Below are 23,701 nucleotides of genomic sequence, written 5' to 3'. Positions count from 1 at the left end.
GGCAGCCAGAGTTACACAAGAATGCAGCAGGGAGAGGAGTGGCAAGTAGAAAGGAAGAACATTGTGTGGGGAGGTGCTCTTTTATTTTTAAACTCACATAGCTCTGCACATGTGACAGATGGTTGTCACCAGAAGTGAGTTTTGGGAAAGGAATGCTAAAATATTCTGAAGTTTCAAGGAAGGGCTGATAATTACCCAGTGCTTGTCAACTTTAAAATAGTTGTCACTACCCAAGTGTATGATAAAGTTCATATTAGAATAAAGGAAGAAAAGCAGGAAACATTCTCTGTCTTCTGGCAGAAATATTAATGAAATATGAGCGATTGTCTGACAAATGTGCACTGCTATCTTGTTTGGCAGCTGCAGTTATTACAGTAACAAAGGGATCAGCTCTGAATAGGAGGAATTGCTTTTTATTGTTCCCTTGACTAACTTGGGAAACTTCTTCATCAAGTAATTGATGATACCATCACCAACACAGCTGGGACAATGTCCCAGTAAGCGAAAGCCAACAATATATAGCAGCAAAAGAGTAACTTACTGTAACTAGGTAGCATTTTCTGCTTTAAAGGAAGAAATCAAAAATTATTCTGAGGGTATCCTTTACCTCTGTTAAGACTTCTGCTATCTGTGTAAATGGTTTTTCCTTTCATGCTATGCACAAGAGCACATGTAGTGTAAGGAAAAAGACTTTTGGAGAGGAAGAAAGAGAAATCTTTCAGTTTTACTGTGGCAGCAGTAGTAGCAATTCCTGCATGTGGTTCTGGTAACAATACCAGATGGACCATTTTATAAGGTGATAGTGGTGCATGATCATCATTTTCTGCAGCCTGTTTTGAAAAGTTCTCTTGTATTGGTGGTAGTAGTTACATTTGTACTTGTCCATTGGGAATGGGCTTGTAACCACTGGTTCACATCACCATTCCAATCCATGCAGCTGTTAGATGGTAGCTAATGATGTTGTTAATGATCTGGTCCTTGTACTGACAAATATCTTTTAAATGAATCTATTGCAGATCCATTTATTCACTAGTGGCTCCCATATGGACCAGACCCTTGGACATTTTTCTGTCACAGAAACAGATCTCGTTAGACAACCGGAGAACTACAAGCAGGTAATGCTTCTCCTGTAATTCTTGGATGCTTAGTATGCTTTACACAAACATTGTTCGGCAGAAGACTGCACTCCTTGTGTTTGACTTGGTTTCCAACAGAAATAAGAGCTTCTATATTGAATTGTCAGTTTCCTCACTTACAGCTTGTATTCACCAAATAGTTTCTTCCAGTTTGATAGAACATAGACACAAAAGTATTAGGCTAAGTTTTGTAAAAACTGGTAGATGGAGTGGGGAGAGACCTGACTGAATGTGCCACTGAAGAAAAGGCTTGTAGAATGAAACATTCTAGATCAGTTGGCTGACTGCTGTTGTATACTACCAGTAACCACATCTGGGCCTGCCTGTGACCTTGCTTGAGTGGGTTGTCAGAGAGAACATGGAGCGATCTGATTTATGTCTCCAGGAGAGCCAAAGCACATCTGATGTTAGCATTCATTAGTTCCAGAAATTGTACAAGCTGACTACCTTTTTGGTAAGTAGTAAGGGGCTTTATTTTGAGAAATATTTTAGAAGCACAGAATGATTGAGTTTGGAAGGGACCTATGGAGGTCACCTGGTCCAACCCTCTTGCTTAAGCAGAGTCACCTAGAGCAAGGCTGCCCATGACCATGTCCAGATGGCTTTTGAATATCTCCAAGGATGGAGACTCCACAGTTTCTCTGGGCGACCTGCTCCATGCTCAGTCAGCCTCACAGTAAAAAAGTGTTTCCTCATGTGTTCAGACAGAACCTCTTACAACAACATCATTTTTCCTAGTGTACTGTTTTACCCTTAAGTATCTCTGATGTTCTGAAATACTCAGCTATCATAGATGTTTCAGTTTATTATTTGAAGTAGTACAATTCACTTGTTTTAATACCATATAATACATTTGTTTTACAAATCAGTTTGTAAAATTTCATTCTATGTGAAACTGAAACAAGATTGAAATTTTAAGCTCAGCCCTAACAAAATCAGTATTTGGCAAATTTCTGCAGTCTGTCCAAACCTGTTTAGTCAAAGAAGATATTCCTTCTGCTGCTACCTTAAGAACAGAAGTGGGCATTGTAAATACCGTGCACAAAGAAATTCAGAAAAGTAAATTTGAAGATGGAAGATAGTCTTACGTTCAAACCCTGTAAAGTGCACGTTAATCTTTCATTACTGAGCATTCCTTGGATGAATGGTTTGCATCCAGCCTCTTGATAAGGTTCAGCTGTTTAGAACATTTTCCTGGAAAATTGTTGTTTTTCTAGATCAAATGGCTAAGTCAGCTTTAGATTTCTTTTTCATTCCTGCTTCAGAGTCCCCATCCTACGGTTTGCTCAGCAGCTCAGAACACACAGCAGCACAGTCCTCAGAAGCCTATACTTCATAGTCTTCCAGAGCTTAGCAAATGTTCAGAAAGGTCTGGTGGGCTGGTACTAGAAACTTCCAGGCTACGTAGAAGGACTTTGCAACTACCTTTTGCAAAGACTTACCCTGAATATGTCGCTGACCTGTTACAGTACAGCATAACGATACTCTAATAAAGCCTATTTGGTTTTGACTACACTGATAATGAATCATTCCAGTTTTCTTTCTTGCGTACTGCTTCCTTTCCTGGATGTCTGCTTCAGGTGTGCTGTTCAGTGGAGGCTCAGGATAAAATGGAAAGAATCTTTTCGTATTTTAAATATTGTGTTTAGGTAAAGGGCTATAGTCAAGAAGGTTTAGTGGGCAGCTATGTTGCTTAGTTAAAATCTGTGGAGTCTTCATTCCACCTTTCCCAGGCTTAAACAGCAAATATATGAAACAAGGGACACCCCTTCAAAACAAGGGTGATCACTGAGAGTGACAGAGGCAGGGTGGCAGAAGATGTTTTCTTCAAATAAACTATGAGTGGCCACAGTCTCCATCTCCAGCTCCTAGGCTCTAACAGGTGCAATCCCAAACAGGTTCCAGTGCCAGTGCATGTGTGTTGGAAATTCTTTTCTTATGTCACTTACTGCTTGAACTGGTCCAAAATTGGAATTGTTTGTCAACATAATCAGCTGTGAAATTCTTAATCTCTTGAAGCTCTCAAACCTTTTCAAGAAACAGGGTTCCTCTAAGCTGTTCTCTTGTGCCCAATTCTAAAATAAACAGGAAAAATTGCAGGAAATTATCACAACACTTCAGTATACATATTTTCGAAAGACTTAAAATTCTCATTGTCATCATCTGAGCAGTCTTTGTAGTTTTTGTCTCCCCTTACCCTTATTTCCCAAAAGCAGCTTCCAGAAGTCGTATGCTCAGTATGTATAAAAAGCCCGATATAACAAGGTGGTGTGGACTTGAAAACGCAAGGCTGTTTCAAGCATCAGTTTTCCAGATGGATATAATACTCGATATACAAATTGATGCTTCTTTGGAAAATGTAATAAAAAGCCTCTAATTTTCAAATATCTTGATAAGATTAAGTAAATTATGCATATTTGAATAGCTTGGTTTTCAAATATTGGTGCAGATGGCAGCACTCTGCCAAATGTTTTTTTCCAAAAACTGTGAAATAATTTTTTCTCTTTAAGTAATGTGACATTTCTGTTAATGTTACCTCAAATAACAACCTGCTGCATGGATCAATAAAAAGAGCAAGCATGTCAATATGTCTTACTGTAATGCGCCCCTGTTGGTGGATGGTGTTATGAATTCCTTCACATGTTAGGCATCCTTCAAAGGATAGAAATGTGGATTGAAGTGTCAAAAATTAGCTATCACAGAAGGGACGTTGGGCTGTTTTTATTTAAGCCTAGAGTTCATTTTCATCAAAAATATCCCGCGAGATAAGTTGCTCTGACCTGTAATAAAACAAGAGATGTTTAGTCTGACAGGAGAAGTATGATAGGATACAGATAGCTGTGAAGTTGAACTTCAGTTTATGAAATGGAAAAGTCATGCTACTGCTTCTCTATAAAAGTTGCACATTAACTTGTTTAAAATGTTCTTCCCTTGGATTTCTGACTATAAAACTTTTAGTGCTTTTATGTACAGGGATTTTACTGGACATTATTATTCTTTTATCATCATAAATGTCTTTGTCAGATTCATAGAGCTGGAAGCTTTCCAAGCGTAATAGTTTTAATTATGTTTTTCTCTGGTGAGGCATGATCAAAATTCCAACTTTTCCTGTGGTTTGGCTTGGCTGTGGTTATATATATGTGTGTGGCTGTGAGTTACAGGTCACTGCTGTGTTTAGCTCCTGAGCTGCCCAGGGGTGTTGGTGAATGGGAGGTGATGTTATTTCAGCCGGTGTTCAATTTCCAGTTGAAGTACATGTGCGTGCTTATGTTAGCTCTTGACCTCTACATGTATGTCCTTTCTTTCCCAATATGCTGTCATGTCTTTTTGAGCACTCCCTAGCTTGCAGAGTGTTGCATGAGAAATATGCTGGTAGTCATTTTCTCAGCAGAAGCGCCTCAGTCAGTGGTGATGGTTATGGAACCATTTGCCTGCGAGGCCATGCTGGAGCATGCAAATCGGGGACAATTACAGCACAGCAGCATGCCACAGCCTGTACATTGCTAGGGACCTTGGATGTTCATTGTGTCTTTTCTTGAAAACCTCTTGTGTGTATCACTTAGGGTGTGCTAGAACATAGTCTAGAGCATCTTGAATGTCTTGTGTTTTGGTACATTTTCCAAGCTGTATTGGTACTGCTCGTTTTTAAATGGTTCCCCATGTCAACTCGTATGGGGCTGGGCAGCTGCTGTTATTTGCCAGCCTGAAATATCTCAGAGCAGAAATGGAGTTCTGCTCACTGGCACTGTGGCTAAAATAGTTTGGAAGTGTACTGGGGAGAACATGCAGAAGATGTGGCTCGGGGTAAGCAACATCTGCCCCAAACTTTCCAGGTTAGTATGGTCTATCTCTGAGGATGCAGTCACATTCCTCTTGCGACTGTGAGGACAGTGGTTGTGATGTGTGACTATTTGGGTAGGTTTCATCATTGTGAGCATAATATAATCCCATTCTTGTCTATGAAGCCCATTTACCTTAATTCTACATTGCAGTGTCACCAGTTCTGATGTTTTACCTTGAGCTTGAAAAAATGTATGTTGCACTTAAGAGTCATTAAATTAACTTTCTCATCAAATTGTTACCATATGGAGATCAATGAACTTTGAAGCAAAGAAGCCTAGTCCTTTGGTTTCTTCTGTCTCTTGATATACTGCTTTATAAGTGGAATTCAATCTTGCAGGTTTTGTGATTAGCAGAGATTAAAAGTTGTAGTCAGAACTCAGGTCATTGGTACAATGCTGGTAGTGCTGGAGTGATCATTGAAATTGTAATGAGTAAAGATGACACCTTTAAATGCCAGTAAATCAATTTACTGAGTGTGACAGCAAATAAATAATGCAGCTGTCTGCCAGATGGACATGCAAAGAAATTCATAGAACTTGGATGTGAATAGCTAATAATTTTGTTTTAGAATTTTATGAAAAATATTTATACTTGTTGATCACTAACACATTTTAAAGGGAATTTATTTGGCTTAAGGAACTAAGGTCCTTGGTAGCAAGTAAATAGGAGAAAACAAATAGTCTGTCTGACTTTGCATGCATAATGTATGGTCAATTCCATGCCCATAAAAAATTCAGGTGAGCTTTAGCTCTCCAAGCAGCAGGGATTGGGTGGGATGGGATAGGATGATATGGGCATAGCATTGGTCTGCTTTCTGGACTGTTCATGTATTGGGGAAGGAAGCCAATGTACAGTAAGTGTATTGCTTCCTTCAGTCAGATGGGACTCCATAATTTCTTATTGGGACATTCAAGAGGTAAATGATCAGGTTGTAAGATAAGTTGATTGTAGACCCTAAATCTCATAGCAGTTTCCATTTAAAACATCTGTCCCAGCTGGCTGTTACAGATGGGTGACAACAGGTTTATTCTCTGTGAGTAATAGCCCATGGTTTGAATTCATGCAAAGCACTGAAGAGCTTCTGTTCTTTTCAGAACAAGTACGTTCAGGTTGGGAGCATTAGGAACTGATAGGCTTTGAATTTTCAAAAATGTTGAACATGTATTTACTAGTTACTTTGCATGAAATTTGAGTCTTCAGTTTGCGTCATGTCCATATGCATGTGGGCTTTTGCACTACTTGCATAAAGTCCTCCTGATCTGCTGAAGTATTTTATCTGCATAGGCATGTTAAATGGTAGGATCAACCAGTATGTTCAGTGCACAAATACCGTGTGAGAGTTTTTGGTCCGTTTCTGTCCGAATGACAGCACCACCTCCTGGAATGTATGTGAAGGCAGAGCAGCAAAAGTAAAGTCTGTTATCTAATACAAGTTACTTAGCTGGTTACTGAATAATTACTATGGTACTGCATTATCTCCAGAAATGGATCCTAAGTTACTGACTGTCTTGGATGAAAATGGAGTAACTATGGCAGGATAATTCCAGCTGCTGTGTGCCAGGCTATATTTGGTGTCCTTGTGCTGGTTGTCTGAGACTTCGTGGAATGTTCCTGGTGGTGACAGATGCTGCAGGCAGGTGCTAAATGAAAATAAACAGTTAAAACCCTGCTGCTAAGCTTGACATTGTGTCACATTACTGATTTGACACAGACCTGTGCTAATATGTAGTATTTCTGTAATCAACCCTGTTGTGGTCTTGTATGGTAGGGGTGAAGGATATGTAACCTTATTTGAATTTCAGTGAGCCTGCTAGGGGACCATGTGATATTTTATGATGTCCTTCCATCTGTTGTACAAGAAGCAGTTGAACCAACACATTTCTCAGCGTGTAGATACCAATGGAAAAAAATCACATTCATGCTATAGTCTGTGATGCTGCTGTGTAGATTAATTCAGGAAGCGAAGGCTTGTACTGCATGCAAATTCCAGAAAAAAGATTTGTTCTTTTCTGAAAAAATGACCTTGAGCTTCAAGGACAAGCTGCCTTCATTGGTATAAATTGTCATAGATTCATTATCTTCTGTGATGCTCTGGCAACTAATTCTGTTTGATCTGGCCCTCAGCTTTTTATATGTTCATTGCTTCATTCCCTTGGTAAAAGCCATAGTTGTCATTTCTATCATGGAATAGGATCAGTATTTCGTGTTGTCACTACCATTCTAATTAAGGACAGCTTTGTCTGTTTGTCATTGTGTTTCAGTTTCTTGAAAGGAAAAAAATACTTGAAATTTCTCAAGTGGACCCTGCATAAAAAATAATACAGCATAAAGTTCAAGAGTAATTGCATCAGGGCTTGTGAGTATTTGTGAAAATGTGGGGGTTTTGGTTTGGGGTTTTTTTTCTGTGCATGTTCTGTCTGAAATCCCTCCTTGGCCAGTCTTGACTCCGCAGAAATCTTCATGGAGATTGATTTTACTAGGTGTTATGCGAGGCTCTGTGTGAACCTAGCATGAACCAGTTTTCAAGTTGGGGAGAGACCATGTTGCTGCAAATGAGATCGGAAAGGTGGAGAACAGTCTTCCCCAAATGAATACAAAGGTCTCTGACACAGTTCTTGGAGCAATAGGGCAGAAGAGACAGCCAAGCCCCAAAGGATCTAAACACAATGAGATTTTAGACTTGCTCTACACACTGCCAGAATAAACTTAGTTTGAATCAGTAGTGACTTCTGACCATTTACTAAATCTGCTTCCAGGGCTTCAGGTGACCAGAATCTTTGGATTCTGGCACTGTTGAATTTTCAGAACAGCAAGTAAGCTGATAGATTCTGTAGCAAAACAATTTTTTTCTTTTCCTTTTACAGAACTTTTTAAAGGTACAGGTTTTTCTAACACAATGCATCAAAATTTTTACTGTTTCTAAGCAAGTTTGTTTTTCACTGATGATTGCTGCTGCGTGCATCTTAAATAAGTTATTTAATGATGAAATGAGAAGAAGTTCTAGAACTGCTGACCTTTAATAAATTTCAGGGTTCAGCAATGAATTGTATGTTAGACCCATGGACACACATGTTTTGAAAAGGTCAATTATGACAAGTTTTTTGAATTTGCATAATTATGCTCACCACAGCACTTTGAATAAAAATAGTAAATGCTTTGCCCTTTTAAAGTATTCAGGTTTTCCTCTCTTCCTATCTTTAACTTGCTTTTACTAAACCATTCTAACATTATTCATTGAAGAACATGGGGAACATGGACTGAGTCTGTTAGGAGCTGCAGGCTGGACAGGCAGAGGAAAGGGATAGGACGAAGAAGAAGAAAAGCCTCTTTTCTCTGGCTCTTGTTCAGTGAAGTCAGGAGCTGGAAGAGACCCCTGGACAAGAGGCCTGCATGAGGGCATTGGGAGGCAAGGTGGCTCTGATGTGAAAGAATTCAGATCGTCTGGGTGAAAAGAGATTGAGTGAGGTGCTGAAGAGAGGCTGCAGCAGGAGGGGCTGAATGCTGAATATGGACAGTAAGGTCAAGACTGGAGAGGAGAGTTAGGACAGGGAGCTGTGAACGAGGAAGATGAGTCTGTCTAAAGACATGAATCACTGTCTTGCTTCTTGTGGGATTCTGAGAAATTCCCTACTTGCAGGAAAATGTCATCTCCCTCCAGTGATGGTCCAAGTGGACAACCTACTACTGCTGCTAGTTAGTCTATTGACCCAAGAATCTGAAGCATATCTAGTATCTCTAGAGGTTATGATCCTGCAGATATGCAATGGATATCTCTGATGCTGCAGGAGGGATTTTCAAAAGTGTCTTTCTAAAAACACCAAAGATATTATTAGTCTAAATTGGAGTACGTTGCAGTGTAATGTATGTTTATTAGGATATTTTATCCCAGAACTATGGTATCATTCAGAGAGCAGAGTGCCTTGTTTCTGAGTCAGAGCTGTGGTGAAGAAAGTCGTTCATGAAGGTGAAGAAGTAATAGTAAGAGTGGGAAAATTGTTGGAAGAGGAAGGAAGCCCTAATAGCTGAGGCAGTAGAACTTTGTCCTGGAGAGCTGCAATACTTCTGTGCCCTTGGGTTCTCAAGTTCCCCACGGCAAGTTACTTAAACTAGACTTTCCATGGTGGGCTGCAGATGGGATGTTCACATTTTTTTTGTGCCCAATTTGATGCTCAGAGATCTGACTTCTGGAAATGTTGAGTGTTCCTAGCTGCTACTGAACTTGGTGGGACCTCTGCTTGGAGCTCCTCAAGAATTTCAGCAGTGCAGGCAGCATCACCTAGTAATGTCAGATTTAACCCCAGATGGTGTAGTAGGTCCTTGCAGCACACTGCTCCACTGAAGTATTAGGCTGGATGCTAGAGTAGGTAGAGTGGTGTGCTTTAATGCAACCTGGGCCAGCTGCCTGGTTTCTTCCACTAGAGCTGATCTGCCGAGGCAGCGTGCCATGGCTATGTTGGCTCAGGAACTAACTCATTGAAAACTACCTAAAGCATCCCTGCAAGTTGTTGAGTTGCTCTGGGTAGATGTATCTACGAAGTGCTTTATAGTAATTTTTAAATTCACTGAAAATCGGGTCTCAGAAGTCTCAGTTAAGGCATCCAAAAGAAATGGAAGCATTTTACTTTCATCTCTTTGCTTTCATTTCCCATTTGTAAAACAACTGTAATACTATCATCTCATCTCACATGGGTCATTAGGAAAGATAACTTGTTTATGTGGAAGATAAAAATTCTGTCTTCAGAATGGGATTTGAATGATGTATGGCAAATAAGTCCATGGCTTCCCTCTGAAGAATAGACAGAATAATATGCAATTTAAAAGGAAAAGGAATAGCTTGTGGAGTGAGCACCAGCCATTCCATGCCCTTGGTGAGACAGATTATAAAGGGAAATATTTTGGTCACGTAATTCTAGACCTTATACACATGGGATGGTCAAATTAGTGTTGTTTAGGCAGCTTGAATTCTGGCACTTTTTAACTTTGAATGCTTCAGTTTCCAACCTTAGCAGTTGTCTTGCTGGATTGTGCATTAAAAGTGTAAAACATACTTACTGCCATGTGCTCTGAACAACACTGTCAGTCAAAGCCAATGCTTTTTTTTTTCCACTGTTAAATTACTTAATGTTTTGTGTTGTTGTTGCAGCCACAGTTACTTTAGACGTTTTACATGTGTGGTAGTCAGATTGGTGGGAACTAACATGGGAGCTGACATTAATATTGCAGAGGAGAGCAGATCTGATAACATATTGAATTATATATGGGGCTCCAGCACCTAAATGCAGGAGGCCTGGAGGCTCACACAAGAAAGCTCAAGGGAGCTGAATGATCCAGAGTACTCGATTTTTGATAGCGGTTGTTCAAATAAGAAAGAGTAGAGGCTGTAAGGATGGATTTAATATGAAGGTCATACGAAGGCTCAGATGAAATACAGCCTCTTTGCTGCTGTATGATGAGCAGGGTCTGGAGTGCATCAGTGATACTTGGCTGGTCTGAGCTGGCTTTCTGACCCTGTCTGAGAGTCCTGCCCAGTCCTAGACTACTGCTTTCCCTTTGGTGCCCTGATATTGGTAAGATGAATGATGGAGCAAGAACTGGCTTTAAACCCCCATGGGCTGTGTTGGTTGAAAGATTTATTTTTTCTCTGTAGATCGCTCTAGTTTGGTCTTTTTGTGGTATAATGTCAGGAGCAGAGTGCCTGCCGCGGTGCTGTGCACAATGAAATCTGCTACACTGGGATAGGTAGAGTTTCAGAGCCTGCAGGGAGGATGAGCTGTACTGGGAAACACATTTTCCTTGTGTGTGAGGATGTTCAGCACAATACATTAAAGTGTTTTGGTCCTCTTAGCGGGACTGCCTAGATCACCTTTAAAATCCAGAATACTTACTACTTGTTGTTGTTTTTCTGGGAGAAGGCTCTGTTAGTTTGATGCTTGGTACATTGAAGGTTATTGAAATTGGAAAAAGCTGTTGTATTTTGTTTCTTCCATCTGTGTACATGGGAACCCCTCCTTACAAGTACTGGAGCAGCAGTGGATACTGTCTTACAAATGGGGTGATTTGGTTGTTGTTATGTATTTCCTGTAGAGTAGGAGAGTGGCTACTGAGAAAACAATTGAAAAATGAAATCAAAAAACTCTCGGTGATTCAGGTATCATTTGTCCTTCTCACATTTCATCACAAGGAAAGAATAAGCACTAAGAAAGCAAAGAAACTGTCAGTGACAGCATGTGCTGCCTACCCCGTGCTGCGTGGCAGGAACAAAGAATTTTATTCCTGCCTTTTTTTTTTAATGATTCACTCTACAGAAGGAGGGGGTAGGCTGCCATATCATTTTCCTTCCGAAATACCGTAGGCAATTGATTTTCAGTTCTTTTGCTGACATTTATCACATAAAACATGGTTTGCTATAGTAGTTATTAAAACCTGTTGGAAACAGTGGATCAGGTACTCATTTGCAAAAATGAGGCAGAGCAGATGCAACCCTTGTCATCTGTGTAAAATCAGGAAGAATTACAGAGGTCAAATGGCTTCAAAGCTGGTTTTAGACAGTGTCTACTTGTAGCTGAGTTCCTGATCCTTCTTAAGAAAGTGAAAGGCTGTGGCCAGTTGTGCACTGTATAAGCATGAGCAATCAAATTGTGCAAGATAATGTATATTGGTATTTCTAAGGCAGATTCAACTCAATTTTAGAAGGGATGACTTTGAAGAAAAGTTAAATATAAATGACTTGCCTTTGGATGCTTTGTGTGGTCTTCTGTTGGGGCAGACAGCAGACCACTTGTCTTGGGTGAGGTATTCCTCTCCTAACTTCCCTGGTTGTCCCTGTTGTGCTGCTGCTGGAGGTTTTACCCCCCCCTCTGGAAGCAGTGGGGCTTGGCTTTCAGATCCTGTCTGGAAGATGGACAAGGAATATCCAGAGCCAGGAAGCAGCTGGAGGTCAGGCTGGAAGTTTGGGGTTGATGGCAGGAGAAGGGATGAATGGGTACCTGTGGGAGAGTTAATTTAGGGAGGTTGGAGAGGCTAGAAACTTATGGAGTGACTCTTCCTCATGCTGTAGAAAGAAAGAAAGAAGCCTCTGCAGGAGCTAAACTGCTTTAAATCTCAAAGAATGAATATGATCAAAACAATCTCCTCTGTTTCTCCTTCCCTGCAACTGTCTGCGGTGTCAGATGGTTTTCTGTTCATCTGATGCCTGCTGTTACTGACTGGTTCAGTTCCGCCTGCTCTGGGACAGGCGTTTTTCACCTCCACAGTCCCCTCAGATCCTGCTGGCGGTTCCCTTTCAAAGCAGTGTGGAGTATCCCATCCCAGAAAGAGGCAGACACATGTAATTAAAGAGCTTTGAGAAAGGCAGATAGGGACAGAAAATGTGCCTGTGTTTATGTATCGCTACAGGAAAATACTTATAACTGTGTTCGTTAGAGATGGGCTGGATAAGTGAGTGGTAGTGTGAGTGGAAAATTGTTTGGGCCACTGAACTCAAATTGGTGTCTGGTTGTTAGTGGCACGCCTCTGGGATCAGCTTTTGGGCCAGTACTGTTTAACATCTTATTCATGGCTTGAATGATGGGATGGAGCACACCACCAGCAAGTGTGTGCATAACACCAAATTGGGAATAGCAGTGAATACACTGGAGAGCAGCGCTGCTGTTCAGGGGGACTGAGATGGGCTGGAGAAACGAGCTGAGAAGAGCCTCAGGAAGCTCCGTAAAGGCTAATGCAAAGGCCTGCATCTGGAATGGAATAACCCCTTGCAGTGTAACAGGCTGGGAGCTGACTGCTTAATAAGCAGCTTTGCAAAAAAAACAAACCAAACTAAAAAACCAAACCCAATACCTGGGGATCTAGGTGGACAACAAGTTGCCCAGGAGCCAGCAGTGTGCCCAGGCAGCAAAGGCTGAGCGCATCCCAGGCTGTGTTAGCAGGAACGCAGCTGGCAGGGCAAAGGGAGGGATCCTGTCCCTCTGCCCAGCGCTCATGAGACTGAGTGATGGGTGTCTGGTTTGGGATCTCCAGTACAAGGACAGTGGCATACAGGAGCAAGTCCAGTGAGGCCACTGAGGTGGTCAGGTCTGGAGCACAGACCAGGCTCTTCTCACAGGTGTGCTGGGACAGGAGAAGGGGCAACAGACACAAGTTGGAACATGATAAATTCTGGCCAGATATAAGGGGAACAAATTGCCATGAGGGTGGTCAAACTCTGGAACTAGATCCTGGAGAAGGGGTGACATCTCAGTTGTTGATGTTCAGGACTTGCTGGACAGAGCCCTGAGCACCTTGCTTTCAGCAGGAGATTGGATTAGAGACCTCCAGAGGTCCCTTTCCACCTACGTGGTTCTGCTTGGCAGCTGACGGTGTTAGCATGAGACCAGCTTCTTCAGCTGACAAGCCTTAGCTTGTCACCCAGCCATGAATCATTTAGTTGTTGAACTCTGTACCTGATTTCACTTTCCCAGTGCCCCTTCTTGAGAAGGATGCTTTATTTTTTTTATTACTCCAGACAGTTTTAGTGCTAAAATATTTCTTTAGATATTTTTTAAGCAAGGTGGCCTCTGGCTGCAATTAGTGTCCCATTGGAAGAACTGGCAGCATTATATAGCAACACTAAAGCAAATCATTCTACCTCATGGCATTATTACCTTGATCTGAAAGTTTCCTCAGGCTGCAATTTGTCACTAATATTGCCTTCAGCTAAACTTATCCATACAAAAAAAAAGGAGTTGATAGAGCTGCATTTCTGGAGTTGCCATCACCATTTTTTTGGGATGACTTATTACTTAGTACATTTTATTGACCAAGCATGTAGAGTTCTTGGTCCTTGAAAAACGATGTAGTGGTTCATCACGGACTTCATAAATTGTTGGACTATGTAGCAGCAATACCTTAGTCTCCTACACCATAAGAAAGAAAGTTATCTCTGAAACACAGTAGATACGTACTGCACTGAAGTGGGAACTGCACTATGTGGCTTGACTGATATGAACACTTGGTTGTGATTGCCAGTGACAGAAAAACTGATAGGATGGTACTGAGTTTCGCTGCTGCTTTTGTGCTTTTGCTTGTTTTATGCCGCACTTAACATAGTTTGAATGCTGTGACAGTGACAATGACAGTGACACACTATAATATAATTCCACCTGAGACAATGCAGCTGGAATTAATAAGCTGGAGAGACAAGGCTGAGGTGCTTTGTCATCAGTTGGCATTGGATAATTTATTTTTGGTGGAAGTGCTAACAAACCCAGTGGTGGCAGCAAGCTGCCCCAGCTCAGGTGATGCTTTGGGCCTGCATAAGGAGGCCAGGCAGGCTCTGTGGTCCCATACAGTGCTATGGAGAAGGTTGTGCCAGCATCATACCTTGTGGCTGTAAGCTGAATGATGAAATTCCCATTTATCAGCTGGGTCAGCTGAGGCTGATGTGCAGGGGCATATGTGGCGAGAAGTGTGTCTTGTCTCCATATTCATATCAAAGTACCCTGGTCATGCTGCTCTTAACCTTCCTTGGTACGAGACTTCAGAGTGAGAGTTGCTTACTTGCTGCCATTCTTTGGTGATGGAGTCTGAAAGGGTCTCATTGGTCCAGCCTACTGAATCTTAACTGGGGTATCAGGCCCTGAAGGAACAAATTAAATCTCAGGAAAAAAGTGTTAAGGTGAGGAGCTTTAAAACTCATAACCCATCTCTTGAATTGTGCCTTGACGCTAACAGTAGCCACTAGAGAGTGCAGAGCATCTTTGCTTGTGGAGTCTTTACTGTTATTGTTTTCATCCAAAAGAGAAATCAGTTATCAGCTTCTAACAGAAAAGGGACTTCAGGCTTGACACTCTTCTCCTGTGCCAAAATACAGCTATTGGTGAAGGCTGATCCTGAAGTACCCCAGAGCTATGGTGATCTTGTGATCCCTCGTTGGGACCTCTGTCTTGCATCCACCACTGCATCAAAAAGACACTTAACCCATCCAGAAAGTCAAGCAAAACAGGACCACTGCATTCTGCAGCCTCATGCTAGTTGAAGAAGCAAACTACAGTTAAATTCATATATTGCAGTGGCTTTGGTCACAACTGAATTGTTGCTGGAAAGCTGAACTGAACTGAACTCGGTTTTTTAGAGGTGAGAATGCAGCTCAGATCGGGAGGGTACTGGTAGAGCTTTTTTTATAGCCTTGTAAAATTAAACTTTGTGTGCAATTGGCCCATAATCCATAATGTTAACTTGGCTCTGCTGGCAGGTATTATTGTTTTTTTTAAATAGTCAAGGAAATGGAGTTATATAGGAAATCAGCTGTTACTCATGCTTTGCAAGTGGTTTCGGATTTGTGGTTCTTTTTAAATATGTTTGTCGCTTAATTTAAAGCACTGTGTTAAGAGACTAGGAAGAGAAATGAATTGACATAAGGGAGACTGTAGCAGACTTCAAATTAGTAGTTTCTCTAGTCAATAATGCATATTTTAAAATGTGTGAAAATACCTGCATGCATGATAGGCTATGACGGCTTGTCAAAGAAGAGCTAGGCTGAGAGAAACTGTATTCATATCAAGTTGGCAAGCTTAGACTAATCCACATATTCAATAACTTTTAAATTCATTGTTTAACTAATATGAACGTCTGTGATAATTCTGTGTGCTGTTGGGTCTCCAATGGTGGAAGCCGTTCTTCTTTATGTTTCTTTTTCTGTCTTTGGGTGAGAGCTAAATTTTATTTAACATTTATATTTGTTAGTGCTTAGAGGTTGGGTTTCTGTTGCTGTGGATGCTGTACAAGCCAGTCCTAGTCACGATGTACATCGGATGGTGCCCTGGGAGTGCAGGTGAAGCCATGCAGCTCTGTCCCTGATGAGCTGTCCCTTGAAGCAGAACTGGAGAAGCCCTGGATGTCACTGCTCATCCAGTCCTAGGTTAAGGACCACCTGGTCCTTACAGGCCAGTAGGCAAAGAAGGTAGCAGGGAGCTGGCAGGCACCTGTGGGAAGGTCTGCACCAGTAAGGCACTTCACTTGTGCCTCTGAGCCCCTGTTCTTGCAGGGAGCAGACAGGGAGGGAAAAGGAGGCTTGGGAGCCTTGCATGGCCTTTGGGACTGGCAGCCTGTGGTGTACTCAGTTGAGACTAGATGAACCCATATGGAAAAGCCCCCACAGGAGTTTAAGATGTCACTTGTGCACAACTTGTGCTACATAGCCCTTTTGAAGAGAAAATACTAAAGCTCAAGGGAAGCAAAAAAGCCAACCCCTTGGCTTAGTAGGTGTTTGCAATACAGGTTGATTTTTTTTTTTTTTTTTTAAAGAAAAAGCATTTCTTTGGCTTTGTATGAGAATAGTGTTTTTGTTTATTCACTGCCAAATGCAGGATAAGGATGTCAAGGAAGGACACAGTAAGTGCATATCATAAGCCGCTGGCAAGGATGGATGGGATAATAAAGGGGGAAGGGTAAAACCTAAAGGGTTAGTTCCCCTGCTGAACTTAGTCGTAACACACACACACAAAGGAAGGGAAATGCTCCTCCTATGACTAGCTCTTCTTCCTGGTGTAGTAACATCCAGTGTGGAAACATACAGAAACCAGGATATCGGTACTGTTCGGAAGTGTACCAACAATTCTGATTTCAGATGAGTTAAAAAAGCAAATTAGAAATTGCTTCTTCCTGTTGATCTCTGTGTGTGTTTTTGTGGTCTGTTAAAAATATAGGAAAATGGGCAAGTATATGGGGGGAAAAAAAGAAAAACTGAGTATGGATAATGCTTTGTTCTGTGTACAGAAACAGTCTGAATAAAAGCAGATGAATAATGGTCTTTTTTTGACATCAGCTACATGGGGGTTCTGGTTGGCAGTACAATATGAACAGCTGTCAGGCAGTACTGTTATACAATTTGGTGGTTTCCTTTGAAATCCTCTGGCTGAGATTTCTCTAAAATAAATTGTGATTTTTGGTACCTACTGGATGTACTTTAACTGAGCATATATTCAGCTAAAGGTACTTAGTACTGCCTGAAAATTTGGCTCTTCAGGTATGCCAAGTTAGGCACCCAAAATCAGTGGTACCTTTGGAGAAGAAAATGTATACCTCTTCCATTCTCATACATCTTGATCTTGGCAGTTAAAGTATAAAACTCACACTTCAGTCTTCTTTTTCCTGATCTTTTTCCCCTATTTTAACATGTGCCATTTCTACAGGGAAAAATGCAAAGCGGTCCATTCATTGACCTGTTCCTCTGCAAATGAATGTCATTGTTAGTACATCCCAGTGCATTGCCTATCAATGTGAAAGCTGTAGTACAATTTTTATGTGCCAAATGCCTCATTTTGTTTGCTTTAAATTCCATTTTCTTTCAGTTTCATTTTAAACAGCTGTTTTCTAAATCCCTCTACAAATAGCAATTATGTTTTATAATGATGATCTTTGTCACTTAAGTTTTTAACTAGTGGTTTGATTCCCTGCTCTCAGCAATGTAAAACTGAGATAGCTCAATTGAAGTTTGAGCTGTGGTGGTATAAAACTGGTGTTGGTGAGTGGGAAAAGTCGCATATTTTTTTAGGTGTTGGAGGTTTTGCATACATCCAAGCATCTGGAATTAAACTCCTCCACCCTAATCTGCTGTGTTTTGTATTTTGTGTATTTTATCTTCTGCAAAAGATCCAAATCCTGTTTTCCTTTACAGTCTGCACCACAAAAAAAGCGCCCCCCAAACCATTACAATTCCAAAAGAAATGATGCTCAGCAGATGCAGAAGTACCTGCTTCTGGAGCCACAGAGGGCCTTTCCCCATCCCTGCTAGTGTTTTGGTCAAGGTCCCTATGGTGTACATAGCTGGCAGTGGGAGAAGTTCTTATCTACTTTTGTCATCCAGGAGCTTTTCTGATCCACCCGCCTTGTAATAGTTAGGCTGCAGTGATTCTCCTGCTCTTGCAACCCTCAGTGATATTTCGCAAGCAGAGAAAATACTCGAGTAGATCTTTATTTGCCTTGTGGCTAGAGGCTGCTTATTGGTCTGTTGGTTTTTGCTCTTCAGCTGCTTGTACTTCACACTACTTCAGTGTGACTTTCTAGTTTTCAGGCCTATTTATTTTTGCTTCAGCCTTCAAGGAATGTATGGGAATGTCTTAAACCAGCTTTGCTTCTGAAGAAATCACAATGTGGAATTGAATCTTGGAGCACTAAGTGTGACCACCTACAGTGTTGGGTTTTTGTCCCAGCCTGAGATGTTTATGACATCAAGATTTTCTCTGTTTTTTGGTGAAGGGGTCTCAAAACTTAGCTCTGCTAAAGTGCAATTTGGGCAGTATGTGCTATTTCAAACCGAATGTCATCCACCTAACAGCCTGCCTGCCGAGAGGCTCTCATTTGCTTGTTTTTTTGGTAAGGGAGTTTTGTATTAGTAGCAGAGATGAAGCTGTTTTGTAATTTGTTTATTTCATCTGATGCTTGGTTAGGTCTCTAAAGCCTTAATCCCGGTTATGGTTTACTTCTGGTAATGTAAATTGTGTAACTTATTTTCATGAGTGTTTACCCCTTTCTTTGCATTTTTGCAAGGAACTTCTCCACTTATCTTTTCTCCTGCATTTGTTAGATATTCAGAACTAGTATTCAGATTACCAAAATTCAAGTTGAATAAAGCCATTTCCTATTAAACAAATAAAAGTATGAAATAATCTCTTGATACTGTCCCAACCTAGGCTTTCATTTTAAAGCCAGCCCTGTCCAACCCTGTCTCGAGCCTTGAGTCATACTTCAGAGATGTTGGCATTTGGAGTGAGGTTTGCAGTGATCTGGAGTCCAATGCAAGTTTTCTATCTACAGTCATACGTGAGTAGGTGATGAATCAGCAGTATTTTGTCTCTGAGCCAAGAAACATAATTATTGCTGAAAGACTGTTTTTGTCTGTCTAACAATAGGATGATTTTCTGAATATTTAGGCAGAGCAATTTTTGATTAAAAATACTCTTAGAGTGATACGGTAGTTGAATTATGATCTGTGGACAGCAGAGATTAAATACGTGTTGCAGGGAGCTCTCTGGAACTCAGCCTATGAAAAGGATGCATTATGCTGCAAATTATTAAATATTGATTTCTGTAACAGTCTACAGGCATCAATGAATTTAGCAATAAGCTTGTAAATAATATGAAAAAGATTAATATCTCAACAGAAAAAGTAATTACAAATATGTTTGTTTAATGATTTTGGTGTGAGTTAGATTTGTGGATACCAAAGAGGACTCAACTTTGGCCTCTTGTTGAGTATCCGAAACCACCTAGAAAATGTTGTCACCTAGATCTTTTGCAGCTGAAGTTCCCAAAGTTTCCTGAGGTCTGTGAGCTGCGTTGGATGCTGGATGTTTGGCTTTGGAGATCACAGCCACATGTCAAGAGGAAGCGAGGCACGTTCCTTACAGAGTTCACATTCTTCTGCATCACTCTGAGGTTTCCTGCTCTGAGACAGCTCAGTTAAGCACAGTTTAGCCTCTATAGCAAAGCTGTTGCTTGCAAGTAGTTTGCACCAGTGATGGTTTCTTTACAAGGGTTTAGAGAAGTTGTTACTGCAAAGTGTTTGCTCTCAGCATTCATTATGGAATTACTTCTCCACAGAGATTAGCAATTTGAATTTGTCATTACTTTTTCTCTTAGTGTAAGTATTTTAGAGCAGTAACTTCTTCCAGAAGAATGAAGGAAATGGATTTTGTTGTCTTAATTTTGTGTGGAGGGAAAGACAATTCTCATGCGTTATCCCTAAGCATCACTTAGATATCCACGTGAGGCACATTTTTGACTTGCTGCTTCACTTTGTTCATGAGACAAAATTAATGCTTTTCTGCAGATGTTAGTCTTTAAATTTCATTAGGAGGCATGACAACATCTGGGTCCTTAGGTCACTGAAAATGAGCAGGCAGCTTTAGTTGCAGCTTGCAAATTTGTCTTACATTTTGAGAGGTTTATGTAGCAGCAGCAGTGGAACTGCTCATTGCATATAAAAGCATCTCTGTGTGAACTGTTGTTGGTACTAAATGAATAAGAAAAGGTACTGTGTTTGTGGAAAATGCAGAGGTACACTTTGGGCTTTGGTTTCCACAATTGCAAATACAGCTGAAATACCAGCTGTGGCGTGACTGTGATGAATGACCTAAGACAATGTACGCCGTTCACCTCAAAGTCACAAAATGCATTGTCCAGTTAACAGTAAATGCTGATGAGAAGCTTGAGTAAAGGATGAGGTTGGGGGAAAGAAGCTGGCTGATATAGGTAGCTGTTCGTTTGCTAAGTGCAGGTATGTCTGAGTGAAAGCCCTTCACCCCGGGGTCATGTGGAGACTGTCCTTGTGACCAAATTCATGGCATGCAGACATACAATCCGTTGTTCTGTCCCCGCCTTGAACGTTTATTTGTTTTTATGGTTTTTGCTAAGGTATCTCAAGGATACTTGTAGTACATTAGTTTTTATTGTGTTCTGCTTTATTCTCTAAGCTGCAATAACATCAGAGTCTTCCAAGACCCATATAAAGGATGGCAGAGGATACTGGCATCCAGGAACAGTGCCTTCAGTCCCTCGGGGCAGAAACTCAAATGTTGGCTATTGCAGGCTGCCTAACGCTTCATGGCACACTCCAGCTAGGTTGAAAACTGTCCTCCTAGGATGAGTGGTGTAGTCACCCCATTACTGATTTATGGCTGAAACAATCTAGCACATAGTTGCTGGCCTGATATTTCCGAGGGTGGTAATACCTTAGAGAAAGGTGAGGATGCCATAAGTATGTGAGTCAGATGAATGCTTTCAAATGAGCTGTTCAAGTTTTGTATAACTAATGGAGCAGTTAAAAAAAAAAAAAAAAAAAAAAAAAAAAGGGCCCCAAATGCAAAAGATCCTGAAAGACTTGAGATTAGGAGACTGCTCAGAAAGCTTTGATTGTTGTTAAGGTCAGTTAACTCCAACAGATCATTTACAGGTTTGGTGGTGTTTCAGAACCATATCCTTTCAGTTGTGGTGTGAAAGCAAGTGGCATATGGTTTTTTTAACATTCAGGAGCTCCTCTAGTGAGACTAAAACTAAAGATGATGACTGTGTTTTTACTAAGATTTTTTTTTTTTTCCCAAGGCTTAAAATTAAAAGCTTCCCATTCCAACCTTCAGCCCTCTTTAGCTGTCACAAGACATGTTCATACCGCAATCACAGCTCATGACCACATTACAAAGCTACTTTAAAATCAAGTAACTTAGATGTTGCCTGAATATTTAATCAACTTTTTGCCTGGGTTTTATTGCCAGCATCAGATCCTATAATGTAAGCCATTTGTGCTGTAGATATGACTATGAAAAAAAGGAGAAAAGAAAAAAGGAGACAGAAACCCATTCTTCCATCTTTCATATGCCAGCTGAGCCTGAAACTAGCAGAGTCATTAAGCCTAATGCCAAGTGTCAGTTGTGCGAACAAATGTGTAATAACTGTATTTTGGATCCAGCAGTGTTTTAGAGCAAACTGCTCATAATTTCCAGCAGTTACTCTTGCAAAGTGCATTTCTTTCTTTGATTTCTTTATCTTCAAGTTATATCTCCAGAATAAAATTACAAAGTCAACTCATGCTTTGCAGTTACTTAAGTTATATTTTATGTAGTAAGTAACTAAACCCAACAAAGCTAGCAGAAGATAGTTGTCTATATAAGGTGGGTTTAACTGGTCATGATCTGGTCCTTGTCATTCTCTTCGAGACCATATACTGTTTGTGTGTCATCTTAAAAAGTTGCCTTTGGTGTCAAGATGGGTGTTAAACTTGTTCATTTCAAATATATGGCCAGTGCTGAAATTGTTAAAGCTGGTAAGCTCTGATTTATACCTAATTTGTTCATCTCTCATTCTTTCCAAGAACTTTTGTTTTACTGATACATAAATATTTAGTCTTGGAGTGTCTCTTTCTCCATATATGTGTATGCATACATGTGTGTTACGTATATATTTATGAAAAATTTATAATTTGTGTAGCTAGAACATAACCTCTCTCCTTCAGGTGCTCTCAGGTAAAGAGAGGGATTCCTCATGCAGCAGATCAGACAATTTATAAAACACATTTTTAGAGGGAGTTCTTCCATGCTATTTCAGAGCACCAGAGATCATCTCCATTTGATGAAAGGTTTTGGGGGAGGAGGCAGAGAGGACTGGAGATACTGGAGTTCTGATTTTTTCACAGGTGTGGGAGCAGCATGGGAAGGAGATATATTGGACTAGTGGAGGTACCTGTATATCGCAGTTGGGGTCATTGCTATTGAATATGAGGAGACCCAGTCAAAGATCAACTGTGTAAGTTTTAGTTGAGAGAAGGCTGTACATGGCCTGGAAGAGAAGGAGGTGTTTAGACCTTACAGCCTTGATAAATGTGAGTGAATGGATAGATGAAAAAAATACTCTTGGTGAAACTAGCTTATTTTGGTAGTCAAGAAGCACAGAAGATTTGAAGATGGTCATGCATCTAGGCCTTAATATATCAGAATTATGGCTCTCTGATCCTTCAAAACAATATGGAAACTCACATTTATGTATATAAAAGCTGATGTTATTTGTACATTTGGGGTGAGGAATAAATCAGTGATGCTGGGAAAAGTGTTTCACATCATGCTTCCGCAGCTGGTTTTACAGTGTTCTTGTAAAGTAACCCAGTGTTGTCCCACGTACCACTGACACTCTTTTTGTACTTCAGACCAAGCACACATTTCATTTAGTTCACTAGTGACCAAGTTTACCTGATTTTCTTTCCTTTGTCTCCTTTCCTGTAGCTGTTACAGCTTCTGGAGTTTGAAACCGTGCAACTAGAAGCCTTTCTGGAGTGGAAGCAACTGGAACCAGTTTACTGGCAGTGGATGGTAATGAATCAAACTGATTTTGAAGGGTGCAGCTTTCTTGACTCTAACATAGCTGACCACTTCCAAAGGCCCCTTCCCACAAAAATAAATGCTGCAAACCAACTGTTCAACAGCACTTGAGAAAAAGAAAAAAGCCTATGGTAAAGTAAGGAATGTTTTCTTAGTTCTCCTTCGTCGCTCTGTTTTCTTCAGTAAGACTCACCCAGCTAAGCTGAGGAATTGCAGGGCAGAGTGGCAGAATTTCATATAGTTAACACAAATGAAAATGCCTGATCTTCATCTCTTTTAATGTTTTTTAAACATAGCAATCGTACATTTTCTTAAAATTAAATGGCTTTTCAGAAGAGGGCCTCTAAGCTTTATTGCAGACTTGAGAACAACTAAATTTGCAAGCAGCTGATACTGAAAACAACTTCATTTTTCCCAGCCAAATAGCGCGTTGAAATTGCTGATTTCCCCTTGAACCGTGTTGAATGATCATAAGAAAATCAATAAGCCTTTCTCTGCGCATCTTATGATTTCTCAAGTGAGTGTAAACGGAACCATCCATCTTGCTTCTCTCTACAACTTTTGCCCATTCACAGTTGCTGAAAAGAATCCTTTAGAGCACCACATTAGCCACATGAATTTACAAAATTTTGAGATCAGTGAGCTGACTGTTGATTGCCCATATGCCTTGTTCTACACTAAAAGCAAGGCAAAGGAGTGTAAATTACCTCACCTGTCTTGGAAGAGTACTTCCAATGCAGAGCCATTCAAATTGCTGTTAGTTCTATAATGTTTTTTGCTTTACATGTCTACCATCTTACAGTTATTTGGAAAGCATCAACACTAGCATAAGCCTGGCTCCAAATAGGCAAAATACCACTGCAAGTGTTATGGCACTTC

The 23,701-nt window shown here is 40.6% G+C and overlaps 1 protein-coding gene across 2 annotated transcripts in view; it reads left to right on the top strand.

Annotated features, from left to right (window-relative positions):
* The window catches only part of TEDC1 (tubulin epsilon and delta complex 1), a 76,803-nt gene that overhangs the window by 27,475 nt on the left and 25,627 nt on the right, over nucleotides 1–23,701 (top strand). For both annotated transcript variants that reach the window (XM_052802037.1, XM_052802036.1), the window contains 2 exons: nucleotides 1,017–1,115; nucleotides 22,727–22,813. In XM_052802037.1, the coding sequence (XP_052657997.1) occupies nucleotides 1,017–1,115; nucleotides 22,727–22,813 (186 nt within the window). The remainder of the gene's footprint in view (nucleotides 1–1,016; nucleotides 1,116–22,726; nucleotides 22,814–23,701) is intronic.

This window comes from Harpia harpyja, chromosome 11, assembly GCF_026419915.1.
Source record: "Harpia harpyja isolate bHarHar1 chromosome 11, bHarHar1 primary haplotype, whole genome shotgun sequence".
In the NCBI taxonomy this organism is placed as follows: Eukaryota; Metazoa; Chordata; class Aves; order Accipitriformes; family Accipitridae; genus Harpia; species Harpia harpyja.
This window is presented reverse-complemented; position numbering and strand designations above follow the sequence as displayed.